General features: G+C 55.5%; 1 protein-coding gene across 2 annotated transcripts in view; it reads right to left on the bottom strand.

The window, feature by feature from the left end:
- Positions 1-19,518, bottom strand: part of L3MBTL1 (L3MBTL histone methyl-lysine binding protein 1) — a 35,109-nt gene extending 15,591 nt beyond the window's left edge. The window contains exons 1-13 of one of the 2 annotated variants that reach the window (XM_029071089.2): positions 19,207-19,518; positions 14,780-14,884; positions 11,693-11,848; positions 10,431-10,654; positions 9,364-9,484; positions 8,468-8,642; positions 7,773-7,896; positions 5,869-5,962; positions 4,342-4,433; positions 3,800-3,904; positions 3,031-3,166; positions 2,243-2,340; positions 268-419 (exon numbers count right to left, since the gene is read on the bottom strand). In XM_029071089.2, coding sequence (XP_028926922.1) covers positions 268-419; positions 2,243-2,340; positions 3,031-3,166; positions 3,800-3,904; positions 4,342-4,433; positions 5,869-5,962; positions 7,773-7,896; positions 8,468-8,642; positions 9,364-9,484; positions 10,431-10,654; positions 11,693-11,822 — 1,451 coding nt within the window. In that variant the 5' untranslated portion in view covers positions 11,823-11,848; positions 14,780-14,884; positions 19,207-19,518. The remainder of the gene's footprint in view (positions 1-267; positions 420-2,242; positions 2,341-3,030; positions 3,167-3,799; positions 3,905-4,341; positions 4,434-5,868; positions 5,963-7,772; positions 7,897-8,467; positions 8,643-9,363; positions 9,485-10,430; positions 10,655-11,692; positions 11,849-14,779; positions 14,885-19,206) is intronic. The other variant, XM_029071093.2, reaches the window with a different exon arrangement.
- Between the last annotated feature and the right edge of the window lie 7,943 nt (positions 19,519-27,461).

The following is a 27,461-nucleotide window of genomic DNA, read 5'->3' as shown; positions in this document are numbered from 1 at the left end:
CCGCCCTCCGGACCCCAGGCCCAGACCTGGGGGCCACAGCAGGGGCTGGAACAAACAAGCTGTAGAGGGGAAGGTGATCTCCGGGGTGGGGAGTCCCCAAAAGGGGGGAAGCCCTTGGGGAGCCTGCGGAAGGAGGTCCAAGGAGCCAGAGGACTCGGGGGCAAAGTTTTGGGGGCGCAGAGGGGGCCAGAGGAGGTACCAGCGAAGTCTGGGGAGGAGGGAGATCCAGAGGGGAGCGGGCAGGCAGGGGGTGCTCGGGACTCCCACCAGTAGTCGTAAGTGTCGTCCCAGTTGTCGAAGTGGACGAGGAACCGCGCGTCCACCACGTCCGTCACCGTGGCCACGCAGATGAGGGATGGGTTCATGCGGTCCACGGCCTCCAGCTTCATGCCCACCTGGAAGCCGGCCGGGGCCACCCCCTGCGGGAAGGAGGGAGAGGTCCCTGCCCCAGAGCCCACAGCTCCTGGGCCTGACACTGACACCCAACCCAGCGTCTTCCAACACCCCATCCTCCCTGCCACCCTCCCCGATCTTCTGTCTGTTCATCTCCCAATCCCCCACAAACTCTCCATCCCCCAAACCTCTCCATCCCCCTAAACTTCCCCTGCCCCAATCCTCTCCACCCCCTCAACTCCCGCAACCCCAGTCCTCTCCATCCCCCTAAAATCCCCACACTCCAATCTTCTTCATCCCCCTAAACTCCCCCTGACCCAATCCTCTCCATCCCCCTAAACTCTCCCCGTCCCAATCCTTTCCATCCCCCAATCCGGTCCCTTCCCACAACCTACAAGTCCCCATCCCCTAGATCTCTCCATCCTTTCTAGTCCCATCCCCTGTTGACCTGACGTCATTATCGTCCTCTCCCATTTCCCGGACTCAGCCATCCGTCAAATATCCCGTTTCCCCATCAGGCTGGGGCAGGCTGGAGCAGGCTGTCAGTCAGTCAGTCGTATTTATTGAGAGCTTGCTGTGTGCTGAGCACTGTTCTAAGCACATGGGAGAGTACAATAGACAATATAACAGTTATGTTCCCTGCCCACAACAAGCTTACAATCTGCAATCTAGAGGCCGGGCAGAGCTTTTTCCTGGGGCTGTCTGGAGGGGGAGCTTGCCGTAGGGGAGAAGCAGCATGGCCTAGTGGAAGACTCCAGGTCTTGGGAGGCAGAGGATACGAGTTCTAATCCCAGCTCTATCAGTTGCCTGCTGTATGACCTTGGGCAAGTCATTTAACATCTTTAAGCCTCAGTTTCCTCATCTTTCATTTCTTCCTCCTACTTAGACTGTGAGCCCTAGGTGGAAACAGAGACTAGGGCCAACCTGTTTATCTAGAATCTACCCCAGCGCTTAGTACAGTGCTTGGCACATAGTCAGTGATTCACAAGTCCACAATTATCGTTGTGAGGATTAAGCCTTCCTTTTCTCTTCTCCCCTTCTCTTCTGTATCACCCTGATTTGCTCTCTTTATTCATTCCTCCCCAGCCCCACAGCATTTATGTACATATCTGCAATTTATTTATTTCTATTAATGTCTGTCTCCCCCTTTAGATGTAAGCTCATTGTGCGCAAAGAACGTGTCTATTGTTATATTGTACTCTCCCAAGCGCTTAGTACAGTGCTCCGAACCCAGTAAGTGCTCAGTAAATACGAATGACTGACTGACTACAGTGGGGGCTTGTTACCCGTCCATTAGGTGTTCAGGGTAGAAGGACAAAGTCATCTGTGTGGATCCTACAACCCCTGACCCCCAGAGTCCAGAACCACAGAGTTCAGCTCCCAGGGCCCGCCCGCACCCCTGAGGGACGGAGAGGGACTAGTGCGCTTGTGTCACATCTGGGGAAATTAAGGCCCATGTGATCCCAGGATCTAAGTCAGCAATAGAACCCAGGACCTTTGGTTTCCGACCCCCTTCCCCTCATCCCCATGCACCCGTCCCTGTACCTGCATGCCACAGAGGCCCTCGGGGAAAGAGGCTAGAGAGGAGAGGCTCGGTGGCCTTCACAACTGCTGGCAAGGAAGGGGGACAACTGGGGGAGAGGGTTAATCAGTCTCCATGAAAGGGTTGGGCAGGGATGTTCGATTTCCTAGGGGGAGAAGTTAGGGACAACTGATTCCAACCCCTCTGATGAGGAAGATGGGTGGGGGGGTGTTATTTTGGAACCCAAGTTCTGAGCGGGTCTGGGGACAAGGGATCCTGGAGGGGCTGGGTAGGGGCCGGCTTCAGGGTGATGAGAGAGGGACTCACGCTTCTCGGGGTCACAAACAGGTGCTGCGGGGCAGCCTGGGCCTTGGTGACCCGTAGATAGTTGCTCCAGCTGAACTCATCCTCCTTATAGCCTGGCCCTCCCAGAGAGGGAGACAGACAGGCAGGCAGAGAGGGACAGACGGACACAGACAGACGGAGAGAAAGTATGGGTGTTTACTGGAGTATGGATGCAGCTCCTGGGGATTGGGGGAGAGGGAGGCCCGCAGCAGCTGGGGGAGTCTGGTGGGGCTTTCTCACCCCCGAGGGAGCAAACCATTTGATTTGCCCTCATCACCTCCTTGCCTGGGCCCCGGCCTGAAAGAACAACCAGCCGAGATCCCCCGGCTCACAGATCTCTCTCCAGACCCTGGGCCTGACCCGGCCCTGCCCTCTGGGTCAGCTTGGGGCTCCCCACTGAGGCCGTGCTCGGGGCCTCCTGGGACCAAGGAGGGGGCGGGGGGGAAAGCAGTGGGTTGAGGTTAGCTCTTCCATTCTGAGGGTGCGATTCGGTTCAGGATCCCCTCTTAGGTGACCGCAGGCTGGACCATCCAGCCGTCCAAGACGGGGGCCAGGGGAGAGAGGCTGGGACTAGTTTCAACCGAAACCAAAAGGTCTTTTCCGCTCACCTGGGGAGGAAGCTCCAGCTGAAGGCCCTCAATCAATCAAATGATATTTATCGGGGTGCTTACTGTGTGCGGAGCACTGCTGGACTTAGCCCTCCTGCAGGACCCGCCCGGGCCTGAACCCCGCCCAGGGCCACCTAGGGTCACCACGGGTCTGAGACTCACCTTTCGGCGGCTGCAACTTGTGCCCGGTCCGCTCGAACCAGCCGGCCGGGTGGATGTTGGGCGAATCAGCGTTGAGCCAGAAATCATGGCACTCGGAATAGCCGTCGAAATGGAGGCGCATGCGGAAGCCACAGACCTGGGCAGCGCAGGCCGCGGAGGACACTGAGGTAGGGTCTTCTCCTCATTTCCTTGTCCCCCTCCCTTTTCCTGGCCTCCCATTCCCTCTTCTCCCCTCCCCTAGAGTCCAGGATCGTCAAATAATAATAATGATGACATTTGTTAAACGCTTACTGTGTGCCAGGCACTGTTCTAAGCACTGGGGTAGATACAAGCTTATCAGGTTGGGTACAGTCCCTGTCTCACGTGGGCTCACAGTCTTAATCCCCATTTTACAGATGAGGTAACTGAGGCCCAGAGAGGTAAAGTGACTTGCCCAAGGTCACCCAGCAGACAAGGGGAAGAGCTGGGATTAGAACACAGGTCCTTCAGGCTTCCAGATCCATGCTCTATCCACCAGGCCACGCTGCTGTTCTTGCCCAGAGCCACCGGACCCCATTGCACCCAGTTCAGCCTTGCCCTGCCCAGACATACCCGAGCACTGAGACCTCCAACCCCAAGTTTGGGGCTGTCCCCACTCCGCCCCTGCTTTCTGCCATCAGCACCCCAGACTTCTACTGCTCTGGCAGGGCCCAAGGTGGTACGGGGCGAGGAGAGGGAGGCAGGGGGTCCCATGGCGAGTGGTGGGTTGGGGAGGGGGCAGCCCTCTCACCTCGGCCACAGTGAGGATGAAATACATGGACGGATGCTGCGGGTCGATCCCCTCCAGCTTCATCCCCGGCCGGAAGCCATTCCTATGCGAGCTTACGCGCTGGTGCTGATGGAAAATAGGGCACGATGGGTCAGGGAGCAGGGCAGAGAGGTCGGCGGCAGCCCGACCGGTCACGTAGCCTCCCACCTCCTCGGCCAAAAGGATTCACGTGGATCCACCCTACTGAAAGACTCCGGGTGGGGTGGTCTTATCGATGGCGTAGTTGGGGGCCCGGAGGGACGGGGACTGGCTGGCTGAGGCTGCTCCAGTAGACAGAGGGGCCATGCGTCTGGAGCTGGGGATGGAGGCAGGGGAACACCTGGTTCTGTCCTCCGGTGGCACCGTGGAAGGCATCATCCCCACGAGGCCCACCCAGTGGCACCACGGGCACCGCGGAAGTCGGTCAGATCAGGAGGGATGAGGCCACCGAGTGGCCGGGACTCTGACCTGGACTTGGCCCTGGTCCCCACCCAGAATCAATTCCTCGGGGGGCCGACACTCACTTCCTGGAAGAGGTTGGGAGGCGCCGCGACGGCCTTGTGCTCCGCCAGGTAAGCAGTCCACGACCAGCCGTCCTTCGGCTCCCCGCCCGGGCCTGAGGGAAGAGACTCAGCTCCTCTGGCTGCATCTCCCCAGGTCCCACCCACCCCCGCTCGGGATCATCCCTCCCTCCTTCCCCACCCATGTCTAGCTGGAGACCGACCTCAACCCTCAAACCCAGGCCTGGACTCAATCGGGCACAAGGCTACACGTTTGACTTCGGTTCGGCTTGGGGTCCACTCTGACCCTAGTCTCCTTTGTTACCACTGCCTGCCTGTCGATCAAGGGTGGAGGGGAGACAAGTCTATTCCCGCCCACACCCCAAACCCGCTAGAGTCATCCTAGGTGCATCCCAAGTGACACAACAAACCTCCACGTGGTGCAGTCCATCAGTCTACGCACACGGACTCTGTAACCACGTCTTCTCATCTCCCCCCGGGGCGGGGGAGAGGAACTGGACTCCTTCAGATCCCCCAAGGCCCCTCACGCACCCGCGTCCCCACTAGCCCCATTGGGCATTGTCCCACTCCATTCCGGCCACATCTCCAACTGGGTCTGGCGAAGATAACTTCAGATTCCAGCCTCCTATCAGCCAACAGTGAGCTCCTGCCTCCCCATGCACGATTGGCCGGCCCTCTCCGCCCCTCCATGGGGTCAGGAGGAAAATGCCCCAAACCGAAGTACGGCTGTGCCTCAGGGGGGGCAGGCAGTGGGCTCTGGCTGGGGTGTGGGTGGGCCCAGCCCTTCCTGAGGCTTCTTGGGTGGACTGTAACCATCGCGTGATCCAGCAATGTCCCCTGCTCCCGACAATCCCCTCCCACCCGAATCACTGATCTGCAGTCCGGGGGTGTTCTGGGGAACACCCCGCCACCCAGACCCCCCAGGCAGCCCGCGGAAGCGGGCTGCCTTGCCGTACCCCGGCGGTTCACAGGAAAAGCTCAGACCGAACCAAATTCATGAGGGTGACCCAGAAGTGGACTGAGCTGACGATTCTAGCGACTCAGAGAGCTGACAACTCTCCCGGGCTACGTATCCAATGCCCCGTCGGTGACCCGTCTGTCTCCCGCCGCCAGCCACCCCCCATCCCCCAGGGACCCTGGGTCTGACCCAGCGCCACACACACCCAGCGGCTGTTCTCCAGGAGCCCCTGGAGCTCCCAGCCGCCCCCAGTTCTGGTGCTTGGAGGTCAGACCATCAGAATTGCCACCCTGAGACCACGGGGCCTCCTAGACATCAGGGACCTCACGGGTAACCCTGAGGACTTGAGCCCAGAGCAGGGCGAGGCAGAGGGAGAGAGACAGAGAGAGGCAGAGAGCGTGCAGGACAGAGAGAGAGAGAGAGAGAGAGAGAGAGAGAGAGAGAGAGAAAGTCAAGTGGCACATGGGAGCAGGAGATGGGGCACGATCCCCTTCCCCTCCATCCACAACTGGACGCCCCAACACACGCCCACAGATTGCCTGCCTCTCTAACCCTTCCAAGACCTTCCATACCAGGGTGGCTCGGGCTCCACTCCTCACTCTCAGGAGTGCTGGTGGCCGGGTCTCCCTCCCCCTCCGCGTCCTTCTGCTCCTCCTGCTTCTCCTCCTAGGGAAGACAGAGCGGCACTTTTCTGGTGACAAGATGTGGGTACCACCTCTACCTTCCCCTCCACACCCGCCGTAGGACGCATCCCCCAGGCCCCTAGGCTCTTTGCCCAGTAGACTGTAAGCTCCTTGTGGGCAGGGATCGACGTCTCCCAATTCTGTCATGGTGTTCTCTACCAAGCGCTTAGTACAGCGTTCTGCACACGGTAAGCACTCAATAAATAAACCTGATTGAATTGCCCTTAACCCGGACTGACCAGTGGAGGGGAGAATGCAGCAAGGAGTAGGAAAGTGAGATAATAATAAACAATTATGGTAGTGGTTAAGCACTTACTACGTGCCAAGCACTGTTCTAAGCACTGGGGTGGAGTCAAGGCAATCAGGTTGCCCCGCACGAGGCTCACTGTCTTAATCTCCATTTTACAGACGAGGTAACCGAGACAAAGAGAAGTGAAGTGACTTGCCCAAGGTCACACAGCCAATGGCAGAGCTGGGATTAGAAGTCACGCCCTCAGACTCCCCAGATCTCGCTCTTGCCACCAGGCCATGCTGCTTCTAATAATAATGATGGTATTCGTTAAGCACTTACTATGTGCCAAGCACTGTTCTAAGCACTGGCGTAAATAAAAGGTTATCAGGTTGTCCCACATAGGGCTCACAGTCTTAATCCCACTCCCGCTAACCTACTCCCTGCTTGTTCCTATCTTTCTCACCTCCGACCTCTTCCCCCTTCAAATCCTCCCCATCACAACCCTCCTGCTTTCATTCATTCATTCAATCGTATTTTTTGAGCGCTTACTGTGTGCAGAGCACTGTACTAAGCGCTTGGAAAGTACAATTCGGCAACAGATAGAGACAATCCCTGCCCGACAACAGGCTCACAGTCTAGAAGGAGGCGGGGGGAGGGGGGACGACAGACAACAAAACAAGTAGACAGGCATCTATACTATCAAAATAAATAGAACCATAGAACACAACCACCTATTGGCCTCCTGTATTTGTCACCATCCACACCCAGACACGGTCCCAAATCTATCTTCCCATCCTCTTTCCTCTCCTCGCTGTCATTTTTATGTGTCTGTCTCCCCCGCTAAATTGTAAGCTCCTTGGGGACAAGGCATCATGCCGATACATTCTAGCGTACCATTCCAAGTGCTTGGAACAGTGCTCTGCACACAGTTGGCATTCACTAAACACTTCTGATTGATCTCCTCACACAAACTCTCACACACTCTGACACGAAGACCCACGCAACACCTGCATGTGCACAACCCCCCCCCCCCACATCTGCACAGACCTAGACCCACTTCCACACAAGGGTACCACATGCCCACAGTGGTACATAGAGAAGCAGCATGGCTCAGTGGAAAGAGCACGGGCTTTGGAGTCAGAGGTCACGGGTTCGAATCCCGGCTCGGCCACTTGTCAGCTGTGTGACTTTGGGCAAGTCACTTAACTTCTCGGTGCCTCAGTTACCTCATCTGTAAAATGGGGATTAAGATTGTGAGCCCCACATGGGACAACCTGATTCCCCTGTGTCTACCCCAGCGCTTAGAACAGTGCTCGGCACATAGTAAGCGCTTAACAAACACCAACATTATTATTATTATTACATATACACACACACTCACACACATATGCACACAGGAGGTTAGTCGCATTTCCACGGCCTCTAAGGAATCAGGGTTGGAGGGTGGGGTAGGGAGGGTCTCCCTGTACCCCTTTCAGCCTCACCTGCCCCCTTCCCCCCCACCAACACCCTGCTCATCGTGACCGTCCCTGTGCCAGCCCCTTCTCCAGCCCGCTCCTACCATCTGCTCCAACTCAGACTCCCCCTCCGATGGACTCGGGCACTCCTTCCTCTTTCTCTTCTTCACCGGTTTCAGGATCTCGACGGCGTTGGTGCTGCCCGCAGAGTTCTCCACGATGACAGACCTGGGTTGGGGGGCGGGGAGGCAGGTCACAGGACACGGGGCAGGGGCCGGGGGACCCGAGGACCTGAGTTTCTGTGAGTCCAGGTGGTGTCACTAGCCAAAGCACTCGGGTAATCTGGAGTCACCCTCCTGACCCAGTGGCCACGGACACAATCTTTAGAGAGCCAGCACTCGTTTCTCTCTGATCAACATCGGCAGAGACATACACAGCCTAAAGCACACTTATACCAGAGGGGAATAAGTGCCATTCCGACAACACCGAGTTACAATACAAAACTTCCGAAGCATCGTAAACCAAGGGCCGGAATTGGCTCGGGGGAAATCCGGCCCCTGGGAAACCCCTGGACGCCCTTCTCCTTAAACCCTGTCTCTCGAAACTCCTGCCCCTGGGAACCCCCACTTCTGTAAGCCTCGCCCCATAAACCCCATCTCTGGTAGCTCCACCCTTGTCATTTCCCACTCCTGGAATCTCCCCGCTCCTGGAAGCCCACGAGTGATCCAACCAGCTTCCAAAAGGGAGAAGGGACCATCACCCAGACAGACAGACGCACACCAACGCCGCCCTTCCTCACCTCTCTGTGAACTGCCGGTGACAGATTTCACTGCAAAAGCCTCGCCCACCCCGGGTACCCCCGGCCACGTGCCTCCTTCCGCAGGTGTTGCAGCGGCACGAGCCTTCCTCCTCTTCCTCCTCCTCCTCCTCCTCCTCTTCATCCTCCTCTGCCCCCGGAGGTGGTGCGGGGGCTGCTGGAAAGGGAGACGGAAGAGAGATCGGGGTCAGAGCATGAGCGGGGGACTCCAGACTAGACACTCATTCCCATCTCTGTCCACCAAACAATTCTGCTGTCTCTCCCTCACCACAGCCTCTCGGCACTATCCCCCAATCCCATCCCTCCCAAACTCCTCCCAGCCGCCCCTCGTCCTCCCACCAACGCCCCAGAATCTCTCCGCAGGGGATGGGCATCTGGAAAACGCTAGGATCCGGGACTGTTGAGAGCAAGCTGCTAGACTGTAAGCTCCTTGAGGGTACGATCGCGGCTACCAACTCTGTTGTACTGGGCTCTCCCAAGAGCTTAGTACAGTGCTCTGCACACAGTAAGCGCTCAATAAATACCAACGATTGATGGATTGAGTCCTTCCCTCCGGGGACTCAGCTCTCCATTCCACAGAGGATCGTCCCCTGGGGACGTTGCTGGCCCAAGCCGGAGAAAGGGGACGTTGGGATGGCTTAAGGCGGATACAAGAGGCTGGATATGGAGGAATTGGGAAAGGGGGGTGAGAAAGCTCTTCCAGGTGTCCAGGTCCACCACAGAGGACCTCCAGGACCTGGCCCCATAGGCTGAATTTCCACCCTCCAGTTCATCCCCTGCCTCCAGGCTAAGGCTGGCAGAGGAAGACCCCTTGGTGTCCCTGGAAATGGCGAGCTGCGGGGGGTGGAAGGGAGAAGTCGGAGGAAGAGAGGGGCTACCGTGCTCGGTGGGGCCGGCGGGGACCCCATCCTTGGCTGGAGGCGCCTCCGTCACGGGCTCTGGGCCCGCGAGTCTGTCCCCGCTGACCACTTTCAGGGTCCCGAACTCGTTGATCCGGAGCTGCAGGGAGGGAAAGGAGCAGAGCGGGCTGAGGCCTGACCCCTGGGGTCGGGGGAGGCAGGGAGCTGGGGGAGATGGCGGGGAGACAGAGAGGGGGAGAGGAAATGAGGCGGGGCTTCCTTCATTCATTCAATCATATTTCTTGAGAGCTTACTCTGTGCAGAACACTGTACTGAGAGCTTGGGAAAGTACAACAATCAACGGTGACATTCCAGGAAGACGCCGGCAGGGGAGATGCAGGGAGTGGGGAAAGCAGGGAGGGGGAATGCAGCTCAACATTAAGTGCTTAACACAGTGCTTTGCACACAGTAAATGCTCAATAGAGATGATTGAGTGAATTGAATGAGTGAAGGGAGTGGGGAAAGACTGGGGGGAGCGGGATAGGCCATAGCAGGGGGTGAGGGGTAGGCAGGGAACAGGGAAAGGCTCGGGGGGAAGAGGGGGGGGGTAGGACGGGAGCCTGGATGGATGCAGGGTGGGAAGAAGGAAGGGAGAAGGGCTCTCACAATGGGATTGGCAGGGTGGGCAACGGGCAAGTCCCCAGATAGGCAGATGACTCCAGCTTCACGGAGCTACCATCAGGGCTCGGCCCGCTGCCTCTAGTAACCGCTCCCGGGCTGCTTCCATCCCTACCGGCCCGCAACCCCTCTCTCCCAGCCCACCCCCTCCTCCTCTCCATCTCCCCCATCTGTTGCCCCGTCGCTACCTCCCCTAGTCCTTCCACTCTCCCTCTCCCCGAGTCCACCCCACTCTCCATCTCCCCCCAGCCCTCCATCAATCAATGGGATTTACTGAATGCTTACCACGTGCAGAGCGCTGTACTAAGCGCTTAGGAACGTTCAACAGAATAGTCGGAAGAGACGTTCCCCGACCTCAAGGAGTCCCTCCCGGTCCCTGCGTCCCCGATCCCTCTTCCTTGCGGGTCTTCCCCGGCCCCCGCACTCACCCGCAGGCTGCTTCCTGGCAGAGTGGCCAGCCCGTCCTTCCACTCCAGCACACGGACCGTGCTGCAGGCCTGCACCCCTCCAACCTGGGGGATCACGGTGGCCGTGACGGGCTCGCTCCCAGGGAGCCGCTCTGGCCTCTCCGGCCCCGGGCCCCTCAGGGGCTCGCGGGGAAACCGCTGGATCTCGACGGGGCCAGTGGGGAGGGTGATGGTGGTCGGGTTCGCTGAGGGCAGGATGGACAGACAGACAGAGGTCGGGGGGAAGAGGAGGCTCGTGCTGAGCTGGCCCAGGGGCCAGGGCCTCCCGGTCTCCCCACGGCCCCCGGAGCCCGGCCGAGCCACAGGCCCTCGGCCTGAGGGGAGGCCCGGCCTTCTCCTACTCGGGCCCCAACTGCAGCGGTGCCCAACAGGGGAGGTGGGCTTCTCGGCCGGGTAGATTGGGACAGCCGCTAGAGCTGCCTGGAACTTCAAGCCTGGGAATCCCCCCCATCAGGATGCCTCAGACCCAGGACCGACCAGGGGAGGGAGGTGGAGCTGCCTTGAGCCAACTAGGCCCCTTCGCTTGCCCTGCAACTGCCCCCGCCCCCCACAACCCTTGGATTCAATCTCTCTGCCTGTCCCGGCAGAGTGGGAGGGGGCGGCAGTTGGGCTCAGCAGAGCCAAAGGCGGGGGTGGGTGGAAAAGAGGCCAAAGTGGGGCTGGGGAAGGATGGAGCCAACAGGGTGGGCCCGGGATGGCAGGGATGGGGCCAAAGAAGGTTGGGGCCAACAGGTTAGGGGCCGGGAAAGCTGAGGGTCAGCAGCCTTTGCAGGAGAGGAGGGGGCAGGAGTAGAAGCAATAAGGGCCGGTGGTCCAGCAGTACCTCTCTCTAGGTCCCACCCCGACCCCAGCAGTCCTCGCCCCTCATGGTCCCGGGGGGCAGGGGGACCGACGGGCACCGACGACCCCGCCCCTCAGCCATTCCTGAGGTCAGCGACCCAGCTCTCCCACCCCTTTTCAGGCCCAAAGCAGGCGGGACGTGGCAGGCAGGGCCGCGGATCGGGACATGGCAGGCAGGGCCGTGGCACGGGACAGGGCAGGCAGGCGGCAGGTAAGACATGGCAGGCAGAACGTGGCACAGAACACGACAGGCGGGACGCGTCAGGCAGGGCCGCGGCACCAGACGTAGCAGGCGGGACCGTGGCACCGGGCTCGGCAGGCAGGATGCGACAGGCGCGTTCGCGGCACCGGACGTGGCGGGACGTGGCGGGCAGGGCGGGCACCTGGAATGATGAAGGCGGTGGCCGGCAGGTGGGGGGTCGGCACGGCATTATCACTGGCCACCAGGTGGACGCTGACCTCCCCGGGCCCCTGGGGAGTCCTCAGCACCTCCAGCTCCACTCTCCCGTCCATGCCCGGACCCGGTCCCCGAGGGCAACCTGCACACAGCCACTCCTGCCCGTCAGCACCGGGAAAGGTTGGCGGGGGCCGGGCGAGGGGCGGGCAGGCCGGTGGTGGGGCCGAGCGAGGCGGCAGACGTGGGGCGGGGGAGGCCGGGGGTGGGGCGGCAGAGGTGGGAACAGCCGGGACGCCAGGCGGGGGGGGAGGAGAGCCTGAAGGGGACATCTAGGGGGGCCCGGGAGCCTTGGAGAAAATCAAATAGAAACTGAGAATCCTCAGGCTGGGGGTATCTTGAGAGCCAGTCCAGAGCAAGCCGCTCCCCAGCTTCAACTCCTCCATGTGCCTGACCAGCCGCTTTGGCCCCTTACAAGCCCCGGCCTCCGTCAACTCTGTATAAGCCACGGGCTGACTGCCTCCAGGAGGATTTGCCGGCTCTCTGGCTTCCTCTTCTGCTCCCCGGCTAAGCGCCAAGCCGGCCCCGCACCCCCCACCCGGCCCCCCGCAACCCTTCCCGTAGTCTTCCCGCTGCGTGTCTGCCGCAACCCGGTGAGCCAACCTGCGCCAGTGGGCCCGTGATATAGAGTCCCCCGGCCCCCGGGACTGGGCCGAGCAGAACGGGGAGGCCCAGTCCCCCTCGCCCCCTCCTCGTTGCCTGCTTTCCTTGGCCCGCTCCGGCCGACTGGGTCCCGGGCACACACTGTCCTGTCCTGAGAGCAGAAGGGACCTCCATGTTCATTGGGTCCACTCCTCCCACCCTCATCATCCCCCCACACCCCCCGACCCACGATCCTCTAAAACAGTTCCAGGGCTCTGATCATCTTCGCCCCTCAGTTTGGCCACCAAGGCCTGGGGACACTCCCAATCCAATGGAAGCTACAGATCCCCTGCTCCCTGGCCTCATACACCCATACGTACCCTCACTAGTTTTCTTACTGCCCCAAAGCCCCACACAGGATTCGACCCCCACGTCCTATTCCTTTATTGAGCCGCCAAGCCCCTCTCCCTGCTCCTTCAACCGCCCAAGGCCACCCCTCTACTGTGTAGACGTCCCTCCCACCACCCGCACTGTCTCCTGCCTCACGACTCCGACTCATGTCACATCACTCCTATCCGACGGGAAAGAGTCATTCCTCTAGGGTCCATCCTACATCTGCCTCGGTCTTGTCTCTGTCTGCCGTACCTGTCCATTTGCTTCCTGGCCTAGAACCACAGCTGTGTTACGTTATGACAGTACTGTGTCCTAATAATAATAATGCTAATAATAATACCTTGAATTCATACAGCATTTTTATTTTTCCAAAGGGCTATGGCATCATTTTTCTCATGGTACCCTCACAGTAACCCTAAGGGGGAAGGAGAGGCAGGTATCATTAATCATTCCCATTTCTGAGATGAAAAACTGAGGCCCAGAGAGAGGAAGTGATCTGCCCAGGGCACGGCCAGCAACGGGGCTAGAACCTATGTTTCCCGGGTCCTACCACCCCCTGTCTTTTCCTCCAGGCCACGCCGCCTCCACCTTGGTAGCTGCAAGAGGGCAAGGCTGAGGGCACAGTCGCTCTACGACAGCGATAGCGGAGGCGGTGGCGATGGAGAAGACGATGATGAGGTGGAAGAGGAGACAATGGTGAAGACGGTGGTGGTGGTGGTGGAAGACGACGGCGAAGGTGGCGGCGGAGAAGATGATGGTGAAGACAGCACCGGTGGTGGTGAAGACAATGGCGAAGATGGCGGTGGTGGTGGTGGAGGAGACAATGACGATGAGGTGGAGGAGAAGACTATGGTGATGAGGTGGTGAAGAAAATGGTGAAGAGGGTGACGGTGGTGGTGAAGACAATGGCGACGAGCTGGTAGCGGTGGTGCGGAAAACAAAGGCGACGATGGCGGTGACGGTGTGGACGGCGAGGGTCGGGTAAGCCGGCACCCCGGCCGAAGACGGGGAGACCACTGCAGCGGATGGGCCTGCCCGGTGCACTGCAATCAAGAGAAGAGTGACGCCAGTCGAGCAGAAGCTTAGAGAATATTGGCAATATTGAGGCAGGAGGGCAAACCGCAACAGGCCGACGACCAACGGAACAGCCCAGCGAGGGTCAGTTGTGTGCGCGCTGAAGCCACGGGTCCCTCCCGGACTTCCCAGTCACACCCACCCCCGTTGGCCAACCTCGCTGGCCTGGGGCCCTTCTGCCTCCCAGACCTCCTCTCCCTCTCCCCCGCCGCCACAGGCCGGGGCCTGAGCAACAACGCTCAGAGGGATGGGGAGCCTGCGGAGTCTTCAGTCTGAGCAACTCTGCGTCACGCCTCTGCCTGGGATCCAGGGCTGCTCCTGGGAGCTTCCTTTCCCTAACGTCTTGGGGAATGCTAGAGCTAATCCCAGGGCCTTCCCAACCCCTGTTCTACCGCCCCGGGTGACAAGGCTCCTCAGAGAGCTGCAGGTGACCCGTCTGGCCAGGCGACAGGCTCGGGGGCGGGATGGGGGTGGGCAGCGGATACATATCTGCAGCGGATGCCCAGGTACAGACACCCCCTCAAGACTCTAAGCTCTCTTCAGACGTCTAAGACGGGAACAGACACCCCTTTCTAGACTGCAAACTTTCCTTAGACGACTAAGCCAGAAACAGACATCCCCTCTAGGCTGTAAACTCTCCTCAGACATCTGAGCCGGAAAGGACACCCCCTCTAGACAGTAAGCTCTACTCAGATGTCTAAGACAGGAACATACACCCCCTTCTAGACTGTAAGCTGGAAACAGGCACCCCCTCTAGACTTTAAAAACACTGTGGGCAGGAAATGTGCCTGCCAACTCTGTTGCACTGCACTCAGTACAACGCTCTATACACAGTAAGTGCTCAGCAAATACAATTCACTGAGAACCCGGCAAGGTCCCCTGCCCGGCCACCAAACGAGGAAGGGAACCGATTGCGTTCAGGGACTCAACCCTGGTGATCCGGAACGGGTGACTCTGTTGCTTTTACCTCTTTAGGAACGGGACAGTTCTGTCACACGTTGCATCCGTCTGATTTCTCCATAGAAGACAAATTGCAGTGCCCAGTCCCATCCGGCAGGAGGCACTAGTTGGGCTTTAAAGGGAGGAGGTAATATTACTATTACTAAAAAATTAATATTACTAATCATATTTATTGAGCGCTTGCTTTGTGAAAAGCACTGTACTAAGCGCTTAATTTAACATCCCCAGCTGAAATGGACTGGCTGTAAGAAGAACATGACAGAGGTAACCAGCTTTGGTCTCTTATACTCTCTTGTACTTCTTACAGTCAGTCTGTCTCAAGGTAATAATAATAATAATAATGGTATTTATTGACCATTTACTATGTGCAAAGCACTGTACTAAGCACTGGAATAGATACAATATAATCACTTCAGACTCAGTCCCTGTCCCACATAGGGCTCACAGTCTAGGAGGAAGTACGATTTAATCCCCGTTTTACAGTTGAGGAAACTGAGGCACAGATAAATTAAGTGACTCACCCAAGATCCCACAGCCGGCAACAGTTCTAAAGCAAGGTTCTCTGAGTCCCAGGCCCGTGCTCTTTCCACGAGTCCATGCTGCTTCTCAAATTTCCTCAAGTGACTTGCCCGCAGTCGCACAGCTGACAAGCGGCGGAGCCGGGATTTGAACCCATGACCTCTGACTCCCAAGCCCGGGCTCTTTCCACTGAGCCACGCTGCTTCTCTATGCGTACAACAGAAGTAGCGGATATATTCCCTGCCACTATTGACCTTAGAGTCTAGAGCGGGAGACAGTATGAACAAGTAATTTATAGTATATAATTTAAAGATATGTACATGACTTCATGCTTTATCTCTAGGCTCTCTCGAGCACCGTGTATTACCCTACTTGTGCCCATTTGTTTTCCCATTAAATTGAATGCAACAAGAGTTTTTTTTAATATCACTTTTTTTTTAATATCACATTCCCGCTTACTCCCAGCAGGCAGTGGTATGGAGCGGCAGGTGCTGGATAAAGGTGGGTGGAAGCAATCAATCCTATTTACTGAGCGCCTACCGTGGGCAGAGCACTGTAGGAAGCCACCGGGAGAGCACATTTTAATAACAGACACATCCTCCACCTCTGTTCAAGCTTTAGTGAGCTACAGTGATATGGCTCACAAGGGGCCTGAGGGTTCGCCAATGGACCCGATTCCTCTGTAGAACAGTGGCATGGGAAACCACTTTATTTCTCTGTGCCTCAGTTACCTCATCTGTAAAATGGGGATTAAGACTATGAGCCCCACGTGGAACGTGGACTATGTCCAACCGGATTAGTTTGGATCTAGAAGCAGCATGGCGTGGTGGATAGAGCACGGGCCTGGGAGTCAGGAGGTCATGGGATCTAATCCCGGCTCCGCCCCTTGTCTGCTGTGTGACCTTGGCCAAGTCACTTCACTTCTCTGTGCCGCAGTTACCTCATCTATAAATTGGGGATTGAGACAGTGAGCCCCACATGAGACAAGGGACCGCATCCAACGCGACTTGCTTGTATCCACCCGAGCTCTTAGTACAGTGCCTAACATATAGTAAGCATTTAAATTCTATAATTACTATCAACTCCAGCACCTATTACAGTGCCTGGCATATAGAAAGCACTTAAATACCATAAATTAAAAGAAAAACAAAACCCACTGGCTTCAATGACCATTCATTCACTCAACTATATTTACTGAGCATTTACCGAGTGCAAAGCACTGTACCACCAGTCAGTCGATTGTATTTATTGGGAGCTTACTGTGGGCAGAGCACTGTTCTAAGCACTTGGGACAGTTCAATATAACAATATAACACATTCCCTGCCCAGAAACTGAATAGGAAAATCAAGCGCCAGCCCCCAAACCTGCCCTGGGAGAGAGATCTTCACACCCCAGTTCACTGGCTAGGGTCAAAGACTACAAGGTATCAGGGTGGACTGGGGGTGTGATAGGGGATGGAGGGGAGGAAGAGCCAAAAATCTCACAGATTGCCAAGGGGTGAGGGTAGGGAACTCTCCCTCTACCCGCTCCAGCCGGGAATCACATTCATTCATTCAATCATTTATTGCCCACTTATTGCGGGCAGAGTACTGTACTAAGCGCTAAGGAGAGTACAACATAACAATAGACACATTCCCTGCCCAAAACAAGCTTGCAGTCTAGAGGGGGAGAAAGACATCCCAGTTAAGCCGCTTGTCAGCTGTGTGACTTTGGGCAAGTCACTTAACTTCTCTATGCCTCAGTTACCTCATCTGTAAAATGGGGATCAAGACTGTGAACCCCCACATGGGACAACCTGATCACCCTGTATCCTCCCCAGCGCTTAGAAGAGCAAGCACTTAAATGCCATCGTTATTATTATGATAAATGACTAATTTACAGATATAGATATAAGTGCTGTGGGGCTGGGATGAATAAAGGGAGCAAAACGGGGTGACGCAGAGGGGGGTGGGAGAAAAGGAAAGGAGGGCTTAGTCAGGGAAGGCCTCTTGGAGGAGACATGCCCAAGGGCAATAGAGTGCAAACTCTGGTAGCCAACTCTTGCCACGGGGGTCCAACTTGAGCCTCCATGGGAACAGGCAGTTGGCGAAGGGAGGAAGGGGAGGGGGCTGGAAGGCTCCAGGTCCAGCCCGGAGAAGAGGCCCACAGAGCAGGGGCCTGACTTAAGGAGAGATGGTCCGCCATGAAGTCCATAGGTGCCCACTTCAAAGAACGTATGCCCAAGGGACCATGGACTTTCGACTGCTTTAGAGGGCCCCTCTCTCTCCCCTCCACAAAGAAAGCTCATTTGTCCTTCCTTGGAAGAACAAACTCTAGTTTTGCTCTTCAGCCCAGCAGAAAGAGGGTGGAAGAGAAATGTGGGTTTGTATTTTCTATCTAGAACTTCTCCCCTTTATGATAAAATCTTAGGCAACCCTGCGGGGCGGGAGGAGATGTCTGTGGCCCCAATTAATCATATTTATTGAGCGCTTAGCATTGTATTAAGCGCTTGGAAGAGTCCAACACAATATAACAGAGTTCGGCCACAGCTGCTAACTAGCCAAAGTTTTCCCATCTGAAACCCACTTGTCCAGGACAAGCCAGAAACGGGGAGAAGTCTCAGGCTTACTTGCTTTTTTTCTGGAGTTCTGGAGCGCCAACTGTTTTGGAAGAGCTTAACGCTCTGGGTTCGGATTGCCCTGTTGGAGGCGGACGGCAGAGCCCCAGGGTGCCCAGGTTCTCTGCCCTCCTTGCAGGTCGGTATGAAGCTGGCCAGAACGACAGGGGAAAAGCAGCAAGAAGTGGCGCTCGGGGAAATTTCCCTGGGAAGCTACTGGGGAGACAACCCCTGCCTCGCCCTCTCCTCCTCACCCTCCAAGAACCAGAATCGCAACGCTCTCCTCTAGTGGAACCTCCTTACCACCCCCCGGCAAACGACCCTGCTCCCTAATACCCCTCGTCAACCTTCACCCCAAAACATTAGAGAAGCAGCGTGGTACAGTGGATAGAGCCCGGGCCTGGGAGTCAGAAGGTCATGGGTTCTAATCCCCACTCCACCACATGTCTGCTGTGTGGCCTTGGACAAGTCACTTCACGTCTCTGTACCACAGTTACCTCATCTGTAAAATGGGGATTAAGAGTGTGAGCACCACGTGGGACAGGGACTGCATCCAACCTGATTAGCTTGTATCTACCCCAGTGCTTGGCACAAGGTAAACGCTTAACAAGCACCATCATTATGATTATGGAATGGACGGGTCTCCAAATCCTCACCCTGTCCATCCCCCTCTCCCTACAGGAAAATATCCCACATCAGAAGCAGCGCAGCTTAGTGGCAAGAGTCGGGGCTTGGGAGTCGGAGGTCGTGGGTTCTAATCCCGGCTCCGCCACTTATCAGCGGTGTGACTCTGGGCAAGTCACTTCACTGTGCCTCAGTTCCCTCACCTGTAAGATGGGAATTAAGACTGTGAGCCCCATGTGGGACAACTTGATTACCCTGCATCTCCCCCAGTGCTTTCAACAGTGTTCGGCACATAGTAAGCTTTTAACAAATACCATTATTATGATCCAGTGCTTAGAACAGTGCTCGGCCCCTAGTAAGTGCTTAAATACCATCATTATGATCCAGCGCTCAGAACAGTCCTCGGCCCCTATTAAGTGCTAAAATATCATGATTATGATCCGGCCCTTAGAACTGTGCTCGGCCCCTAGTAAGTGCTTAAATATCATTATGATGCAGCGCTTAGGACAGTGCTCGGCCCCCAAGTGTTTAAATGCCATCATTACGATCCAGCGCTTAGAATAGTGTTCGGCCCCTAGTAAGCGCTTAAATACCATCATTATCATCATCATTATCCTGGCCGCATTTAATTGCTATTCTCCTCCTCCTTTTGCTTTCTCCCTCTGTTTCGGCGCCTCCCTCGCTTGCCTCTTACCTGAATTGGGACCTCGGCCGGGAAGTTCTTCCTGGTCCCTAACCCGACTCCCTCCTGCTGCATTTCAAAAAGGCGTTTTCAGGCCCGGGCCCTGCGGACAGCGACGCCTCCCCGACTCCCTTGGCGGAGGGACCAGGCCTCGGCCAGCCAGCCGTTCGAGGGGAAGGGAGAAAAAACCCAAAAAACAAAAAGCCTTGACTTCTTTTTTAAAACATCAAAATGGCGGAATTCTTTTTATTCCTTTCCCCCGGCAGAAATCCCTTCTTTTCCTCCCCCTTCCCCGAAAAGGCACCAAAGAGAAAGTTTGCACAACCGCCCCTTTTCCCGGGAGATGAAAAATCGGTCCCTCTCCCTCCCCCCGCTCCCGCTTTCTTGCATTGTTTAATTAAAAACTCTTAATTGATTGTCGATTTTTTTTTTTTAGAGAGAGAGAAAACCCACTCCCCTTTTAGCACAGGGGAGGGAAAAATCCCCCTCCCCAGCCTCCCCACCCACCACCAGCTCGATCCCTGCCAGACCCCCTCCCATCCTTCGTTTTCCCAAGCATCTTCTCCCGTCCCCTCCATTGCAAAAAAAGAAAAAGAAAAAAAAGAAATGTTAAGACATAATAATAATGATAATAATGCCGGAGCCGGTTGGGTTTCGGCTGCAGCAGGGAGGGAGGGGGTGGGGGGAGAAGCCCCCGGCCGGGCCTCCTCCGCTTGGCCTTTTGATGATTTTTAAAGAGGTTTTATAAATGACTTTCTTATCCGATTCCTTACCTACAATAAGGAGGCTGGGGTCGGTGAGCGCGCGCCCCCGCGCCCGCGCGCGCGCCCGCCCCTCGCCTGCGGGGGTCCCGGGCTCGGCGCGCGCCTGCGCGCACGGGGGGGGGGTGGGGGGGAGGGGGCGGGGTCGCCTCCCCTGCAGAGCTGGAATGGGCGAGCTGCTGGAGCATCTTTGATGGACGCCCCCCATCCCTCCCCCATCCCCCCGACCCCCGGGCTGGGCCGGGGGGGGTTGCAAGGGGAGGGACAGCTGCAGCCCCCCACCCCCAAACCCGTCCCCCCCCCCACCCCGGATGGGGGCATGAAGGGGCGGGGAGGGGGGAGAGGAGGGGGAGAGGAGGAGGAGGAAGGGAGGTGGGGAGGGGGAGAGGAGAAAGGGGAGGGGGAGAGGAAGAAGGGGAAAAAGGAGGAGGAGGGGAAAGATGGGGAGGGGGAGAGGAGGGGGGAGAGGATGGGGAGGGGGAGAAGAAGGGGAAAAAAGGAGGAGGGGAAAGATGGGGAGGAGGGGGGAGGGAGGTGGGGAGGGGGAGAGGAGGAGGAAGAAGGTGGAGGGGTGGGGGAAAGGGGGGAAAGTGAGGATGGGGAGAGGAGAAAGAGGAGGGGGAGAGGAAGAAGGGGGGGGAAAGGCGGAGAGGGACAGAGGATGAGGGGAAGGTGGAGAAGCCGAGAGGAGGAGGGAGAAAGTGGAGAGGAGGAGGGGGGAGGAAGGAGGAAAGATGGTGCGGGGAGGAGGGGGAGGTGGGGAGAGGGAAAGGAGGAGGGGGGAAGGTTAGGATGGGGAGAGGAGAAAGGAGAGGGGGAGAGGAGGAGGGAGAAAGTGGGAGGGGAAGAGGAGGAGGGTGGGAAGACAAGGATGTGGAGAGAAGTGGGAGGGGGAAAGGAGGGGGTGGGAAGAGGAGGGGAAGAGGAGGAAGTGGGAAAAGGAGAAAGGGAGTGGAGGAGGGTGGGAAGATGAGGAGGAGAGAAGTGGGAAGGGGGAGAGGAGGAGGATGGGGGAGGGGGGGAGGAGGAGGAGGGAGGAAGGGGAAGGTGGGGAGGTGAAGAGGAGGAGGGGTGTGGGGAGGGGGAGAGGAGGAGGAGGGAGGGGAGAGGAGTGGGAAGGCAGGGAAAGGGGAGGAGGAGAGGGGGAAGATGGAAAGGAGGAGAGGAGAAGAGATGAGTAGATTGCCATGCCAAAGGAGTGAGAGACATAAGGGCACCTCTACAGTTGTAGTGCCTTCTGGGTTAGTGGGGCTAAGGGTACTGCTGCCCATTTGCCCAGCCCTTTCTCAGGGAGGGTAGGAAGGAGGCAGACCCAGCGGGAAGGGGAGCAAGGTGTTCTGGGCCTCCGAGGATCACGGCTGCTCACGGAGGGGCAGGGGTGCGGGCGCTGCCAGGGCGGGCCATGTCCCGCAGGTCTGCTAAATGAGTACTAAATGGGTTTTCGGGGAGGGGGAAGGGAGGAGAGGATCAGGATACGAAGTCAACCTCCCCATTGATCCCAGAGGTCAATGAAAATAATTATTATATAGTACTTAAGTACTTGTGTCAAGCACTGTTCTAAGCACCGGAGTAGATACCCATAAATCAGGCTGGACACAGTCCCTGTCCCATGCGAGTTTCTCGGTCTAAGAAGGAAACGATGAAAATCCCCACTTCCTCCCTTGCTGCTTTCTACTAGGATTGATGATCAAAGTAGGATGAAAATCCTCAAACCCACCAAGCTCTAAGCCAGCCCAGAACCCAAGTGCATCTCAGCACGGGTCAGCAGTCGCGGCCAGCGGGAATCACCCCTGTCCGAGAGGGAGAGAGAGTAGGGATGGGGCGGGGGCGGGGGGGAGTGGCTGTCCTGAATCCAGACCAGAAATTGACCGTCATAGCCACGACACACACAGTGGCTAGAGCCACTGGCCCAAACCTCCCTCTCCAGATAGGTCATTTCCTCTCCCTTCTGGGTGAGAAGCTTAAGTGCTTTTTCACTCCAGGCTCATCCGATGACCTCTCCCTGAGGTCACCCAGATGGCCTCCCTCTCTGGCAACAGACCAACCCAGGCTGAGGGCCAAGGAGTCTCCCTCTTCACCTCTGCCCTAGAATTCCTTTCTCCTTACTGGCTAATAACAATAATAACAACACTTGTGGTATTGGTTAAGTGCTTACTATGTGCCAGGCACTGTACTACATGCTGGACACAAGCAAAATCAGGTTGGACACAGTCCCTGTCCCGTGTGGAGCTCACAGTCTCAATCCCCGTTTTTCAGATGGGGTAACTGGCCAGAGAAGTGAAGTGACTTGTCCAAGGTCACGCAGCCAACAGGTGGTGGAGCCCGATGGATGTTCCCCTGGGGCAAGTCGACAGGGGGAGGACAACGAAACTTTGTCTCCCGGAGAGAGTCCCTCTGGCCGGGGAACAACTATTCCTGGGGATCTGAGCGACTTGTTTCGATCGGTTGTTGGTTTCAAATTGATGCAGAATTTAACTCTTCCTGTTGCCATACCAACACAATACATTTGCTCTTCATTGCTGCAATGTCAATTTTTAATCACATCACATCACTGGGGACTGTAATTGCATCAGTTGAGAACTTTGGTTGCCATAACAATGAGCCTTTTAACACACACAAATACACATTCTCTAAATAAATAGCTATTTTACCTCTTCCTTTGCCCGGATGGATTTTTGCCTTTGCCCCAAAAGAGATATGTAAGCAGTTACCAGAAAACAAAAGCTGAGTGGTGGGTCCTCAAGAACTTACATCCATCCAGGGTGATGCAAGACACAATCACAGGGCAGAGCAGGGACTCGGTCCTCGAGCAGGTCATAATCTAAAACGGTTGGGGCCCAATAAAACTAGCTTGGCCTAGTGGGAAGAGCACGGGTCTGGAAGTCAGAGGACCTGGGTTCTGATCCCGGCTCCACCACTTACCTCCCGTGTGACGTTGGACAAGTCACTTCACTTCTCTGTGCCTCAGTTACCTCATCTGTAAAATGGGGATTATGACTGCAAGCTCCACACGGGACAACCTGATAACCTTGTAAACCCTGATAAACCTTGTAACCTGATAAACCCCAGTGCTTAGAACAGCACATAGTACGCACTTAAATACCATAATTATCAGTGCTTAGAACAGTGCTTGGCACATAGTAAGCGCTTCAAAAATACCATTATTATTAAACCCATCACTTTGTACATAATAAGCACTTAAATACCATTTAAAAAAACTAGCGACTGTGCATTTAGCCATATACCAGGTCTTCAAATGATAAATATTCATGATTATCATTATGGAGCAGGAGGGTAGTCAGTTCTAGCTCCTGATTCCCTGGATATCCTAACACCCTCCGCCCTCACTCAGAATTCTCAGGATGTCTTCTCCGACTCCTCCTGCGGTCTCCTCTCCAGGCCTACCGAGAGTCACGGGAAGCCTAGCTACCTCTGTGACTCCCGGTTAACATCAAGTGAGGAAAAACGGCATATTGTTTTCATTGAAAAACAGCATCTAGTGGTCAGAAGGCATTCAGAGGGGAAGCAGATTGGTCAGGAAGCTCTGGCTAAAACAACATGTATAGTGCATTATTTGTGTTTATTTTGTGTCTGGACATACCACGTATCTCAAAGAATGGAGATAGGGAAGAATGAACTCACAGGCCGAAGTCGGGGGAGGGCAGGAGTGTGGGAATCCACGATGGGAGAATCAGGCACGCAGAGGCCAGAAACTCTGAACCGAGCTCAGACTTCATTCACAGATTACCAGGGACCAGCGAGGGCCTGAAGGCACATGGGGGTATCTCAGAACCAAGAAAGAAAGATGAAGTTGTAGTTGTTGTATTGCGCCTTCCCAAGCACTTAGCATTGTGCTCTGCACACAGTAAGGACTTAATAAATTTTGACCAAATGAAGTTGAGAGTGGGGCTGGGTCATTTCACTGGCCCTGACCACCAACTGAAAGTCCAATTCCACTCAATTTTTTCTTTTTCTACTCTCCAGGAGAGGGGGGACTCCAGATTTTAGACAAACTGGGAGAAACAAGCTCCTGCTCAGAGCAGCAAGAAACAAAAAGCTACCAAAAATTCCCTTCGGCCTACATATGGTATTTGGTCATGACTAATCCTTGAGCAGTCAGTATGGGTCAGTGCCAGAGGACTAAAAGGAGGAGGCGCTGGGGTCCAGTGGGAAAAGCTCAGAGCCACAGGGTCCTGACTTCCCTGACTCTAGCCCCCACTCCTGGGCCATTCGGGCAAGTTACTTAACCTCTCTGAGCCTGCTTCAGCAGAGGTGGAAGAAAGAATTAATTGGGGGGCACTCAAGCCTTCATCCTAACCACAAGATAGCACTCCTTTCCTACTCGACCTCCACCCCAGACACTGCCAAATTTATCAAGGAAGTCTTCCCGTCTAAGCTCTCCATCCTCTCTCCTACTTTTGTTACCCACGCACTTGAATCCCCACCAAGTACTTAGCTTCTCACTCCATGCCAAACTAACTCCCCCTCTTCAAAGCTCTACTGGGAGCTCACTTCCTCCAGGAGGCCTTCCCAGACTGAGCCCCCCCCCCCCCCTTACCTCTCCTCCTCCTCCCCTCAGCACTGTGCATATTTGGATATATTTACCCTATTTATTTTGTTAATGATGTGTATATCACTATGATTCTATTTGACATTTTGTTTTGTTCTGCTGTCTCCCCTGCTTAGACTGAGCCCGATATTGGGCAGAGATTGTCTCGTTCTGTTACCGAACTGTACATTCCAAGTGCTTAGTACAGTGCTCTGCACATAGTAAGCGCTCAATAAATACTATGTAATTCCCAAAGCATTTGTGGTCACACCCTTATTATACTCAGCTGCCTCTTAAATCTGTAACATTTTAAAATGCCCATCTCTCTCGCTAGATTGTAAGCTCTGCGGGGGCAGGAATCGAATCTTCATCTCTTGGAGTCTCCCAGGCACTTAATTACAGAGCACACGGTGAGTGCCTGACAAATACCCCCGATTAGACATTAAGCCCATTAAACGGCAGGGACTGTATCTGTTGCCGACTTGTTCATCCCAAGCGCTTAGTACAGTGCTCTGCACATAGTAAGCGCTCAATAAATACTATTGAATGAATGAAATACCCCTGTTGGAGTGAGTTTCTGGTAGAAAGACAGGTGTGTGTGAAGAGGAACATGATGATAAAGGTCAGGCTGTGGCTAAGACCACGGGCTAAAGGCACCAGGGGCTTTGGACCCACCTCTGTGTAGAACTCTTTCCCGCCTTCCTGAACCCTCCGTATCTTGGACATATCAGGAAGGACCTTCCGAGTCTTGTGGTTTTTTGTAAAGAGAATGGCCTTATAATTCCCAAGATGACTGCCCCGGCCTGCTGGTTCACCAACCCTCCCAAGGCCTCAGTTTCTGCTCTGTAAAATGGGGCATCTAATCTCTACCTCCATGTAGGGAAGCTGTAATAAATTAGTAGTGATGTTTGTTACACACTTACTTTGTGTCAAGCAGTGTACCGAGGCCTGAGGTAGGTACAAGCTAAACAGGCCGGGCACCCCCTAGCTCTCTTGGTCACCTGGTGTAAGTTGCTGCTCCCCAAGTACGTGAATGAGGAACTAGAGCCTTTGCAAGATGGATGAAGCGGCCTGGGTTCAGGTCAGGCCACCCCTGCTCGGCAGCTGTAAGAAAGTAATTTTTCCAACAGGGAACTCTGCACTACTTACTGGCTGCCCATCACGGCGAGCAGAAAGGGTTTCACCTGTTCTCCACCCGGTAAATCTTCGACTCTGAAACCGAGCTGCCAGGCGGCTGAATGGGACCCCAAATTCTTGCTCCATCACCTTGCCCCCTCCTACCTCACCTCCTCTACATCCCAGCACCCACACTCCGCTCCTCTGGTGCTGCTAACCTTCTCTCTGTGCCTCCATCTCGTTTGTCTCGCAGTCCCCTGCCTGCCCCAGAACACCCTCCCTCCTCAAATCCACCAATCACCCTTCTCCAGTTTAAAGCCCTACTGAAGTGTGTACCTCCTCCAAGAGGCCTTCCCAGACTAAGCCCCACTTTTCCTCAGCTCCCACTCCCTTCCGCATCACAACTCTCTCCCTTTGCTCTTCCCTCCACAGCACTTATGCATATATCTTTAATTCTATTTTACATTGATGCCTGTTTACTTGTATATTGATGTCTGTCTCCCCCACTCTAGATTGTGAGCCCATTGTGGGCAGGAATTCTCTTTATTGCTGCATTGTACTTTCCAAGCGCTTAGTACAGTACTCTGCACATAGTAAGCACTCAATAAATACAATTGAATGAATGCTCCTCTCGTTCAGGTCCTCAGGCTCTGCTCCCCAAGATTGCGCTGAACAGCTCACCCCAAACTCCACCCCAATACGTCCTGTCCTTTCCTCCATTACCAAGCGCTGAAATGGGACGTGTAAGACCCCCACCGTACAGGAGAAAGGACTTTGCCTGAACTATTTGGGGAAATTGACCTTATTCCCCCCCCACTGAGGCAATGGAGATCTGGTCTAGGAGCAAAGCAGACCCCTCAGACACCCTAAGGATTTGGAGGCAGGCAGGTCTGGGTGCTTTTCCTCAAGGGCCAAGAGCTGGAAAATGATGCTAACAAGATTGGGTCACCAAGTATCACTTTTCTGAAGAACCTAACATCTCTCGTTTCATTCTGCTCTCCCTGTGTCCCTATGAATTACATAACAACTGTGGTATTAAGTGCTCAATACACGTCAAGTATTGTACTAAGTACTGAGACACAGTAAAGATAACCAGGTCAGACCGTCCCTGTCCCTCATGGGCTCATAGTTCAAGTAAGAGGGAGAACAAGATATTGAATCTCCATTATACAAATGAGAAAACTGAGACACAGTTGTCCAAGATCACACAGAACGATATTAGAATTCAGTACCTCTGGCTCTCACATCTGTAGTCTTTCCACTAAGCCACGCTGCTTCCCTACATGGAGGTAGAGATTATATGTCCCATTTTACAGAAGCAGAAACTGAAGCCTTGGGAGGGTTGGTGATTCACCCCAGAGTAAAGGAGTTGGGACTAGAAGCCAGGCCCCTAGGGCCTTTCCCCAGGTAATAATTGTAGTAATTGTGGTATCTGTTTAGCGCTTACTCTGTGCCAGGCACTGTACTGAGCGTCGGGGTGGATACAAGCAAATCGGGTTGGGCAGCTCCTGCCCCATGTGGGGCTGTCTTAATCCCCATTATACAGATGAGGTAACAGAAGGCACCGGGGAGTGAAGCGACTTGCCCAAGGTCACATAGCAGACAAGTGGCAGAGGTCAGAGAAAGAGGTACAGTGGCAGCCCTAGAGTGGGCCAGCAGGCGAGGCAGTGCCCTCGGACATGAGCAGCCTCACAAAGCCACATCCGCCAACAGCGTCGACTGGGCCGCTCTGTCCCAACCCCCAAACTCGCCCCTTGGCTCCAGGACAACTGGTCCCAAATGCCAGCAGCCCCCGCCCAAATACCACTCTTGTCACTGTCGGACTCCCACCGGCCCCCAGC

The sequence above is a fragment of the Ornithorhynchus anatinus genome, chromosome 8, assembly GCF_004115215.2.
Source record: "Ornithorhynchus anatinus isolate Pmale09 chromosome 8, mOrnAna1.pri.v4, whole genome shotgun sequence".
In the NCBI taxonomy this organism is placed as follows: Eukaryota; Metazoa; Chordata; class Mammalia; order Monotremata; family Ornithorhynchidae; genus Ornithorhynchus; species Ornithorhynchus anatinus.
Note: the sequence above shows the minus strand (reverse complement) of the source record. Positions and strands in the feature narration are given on the sequence as shown.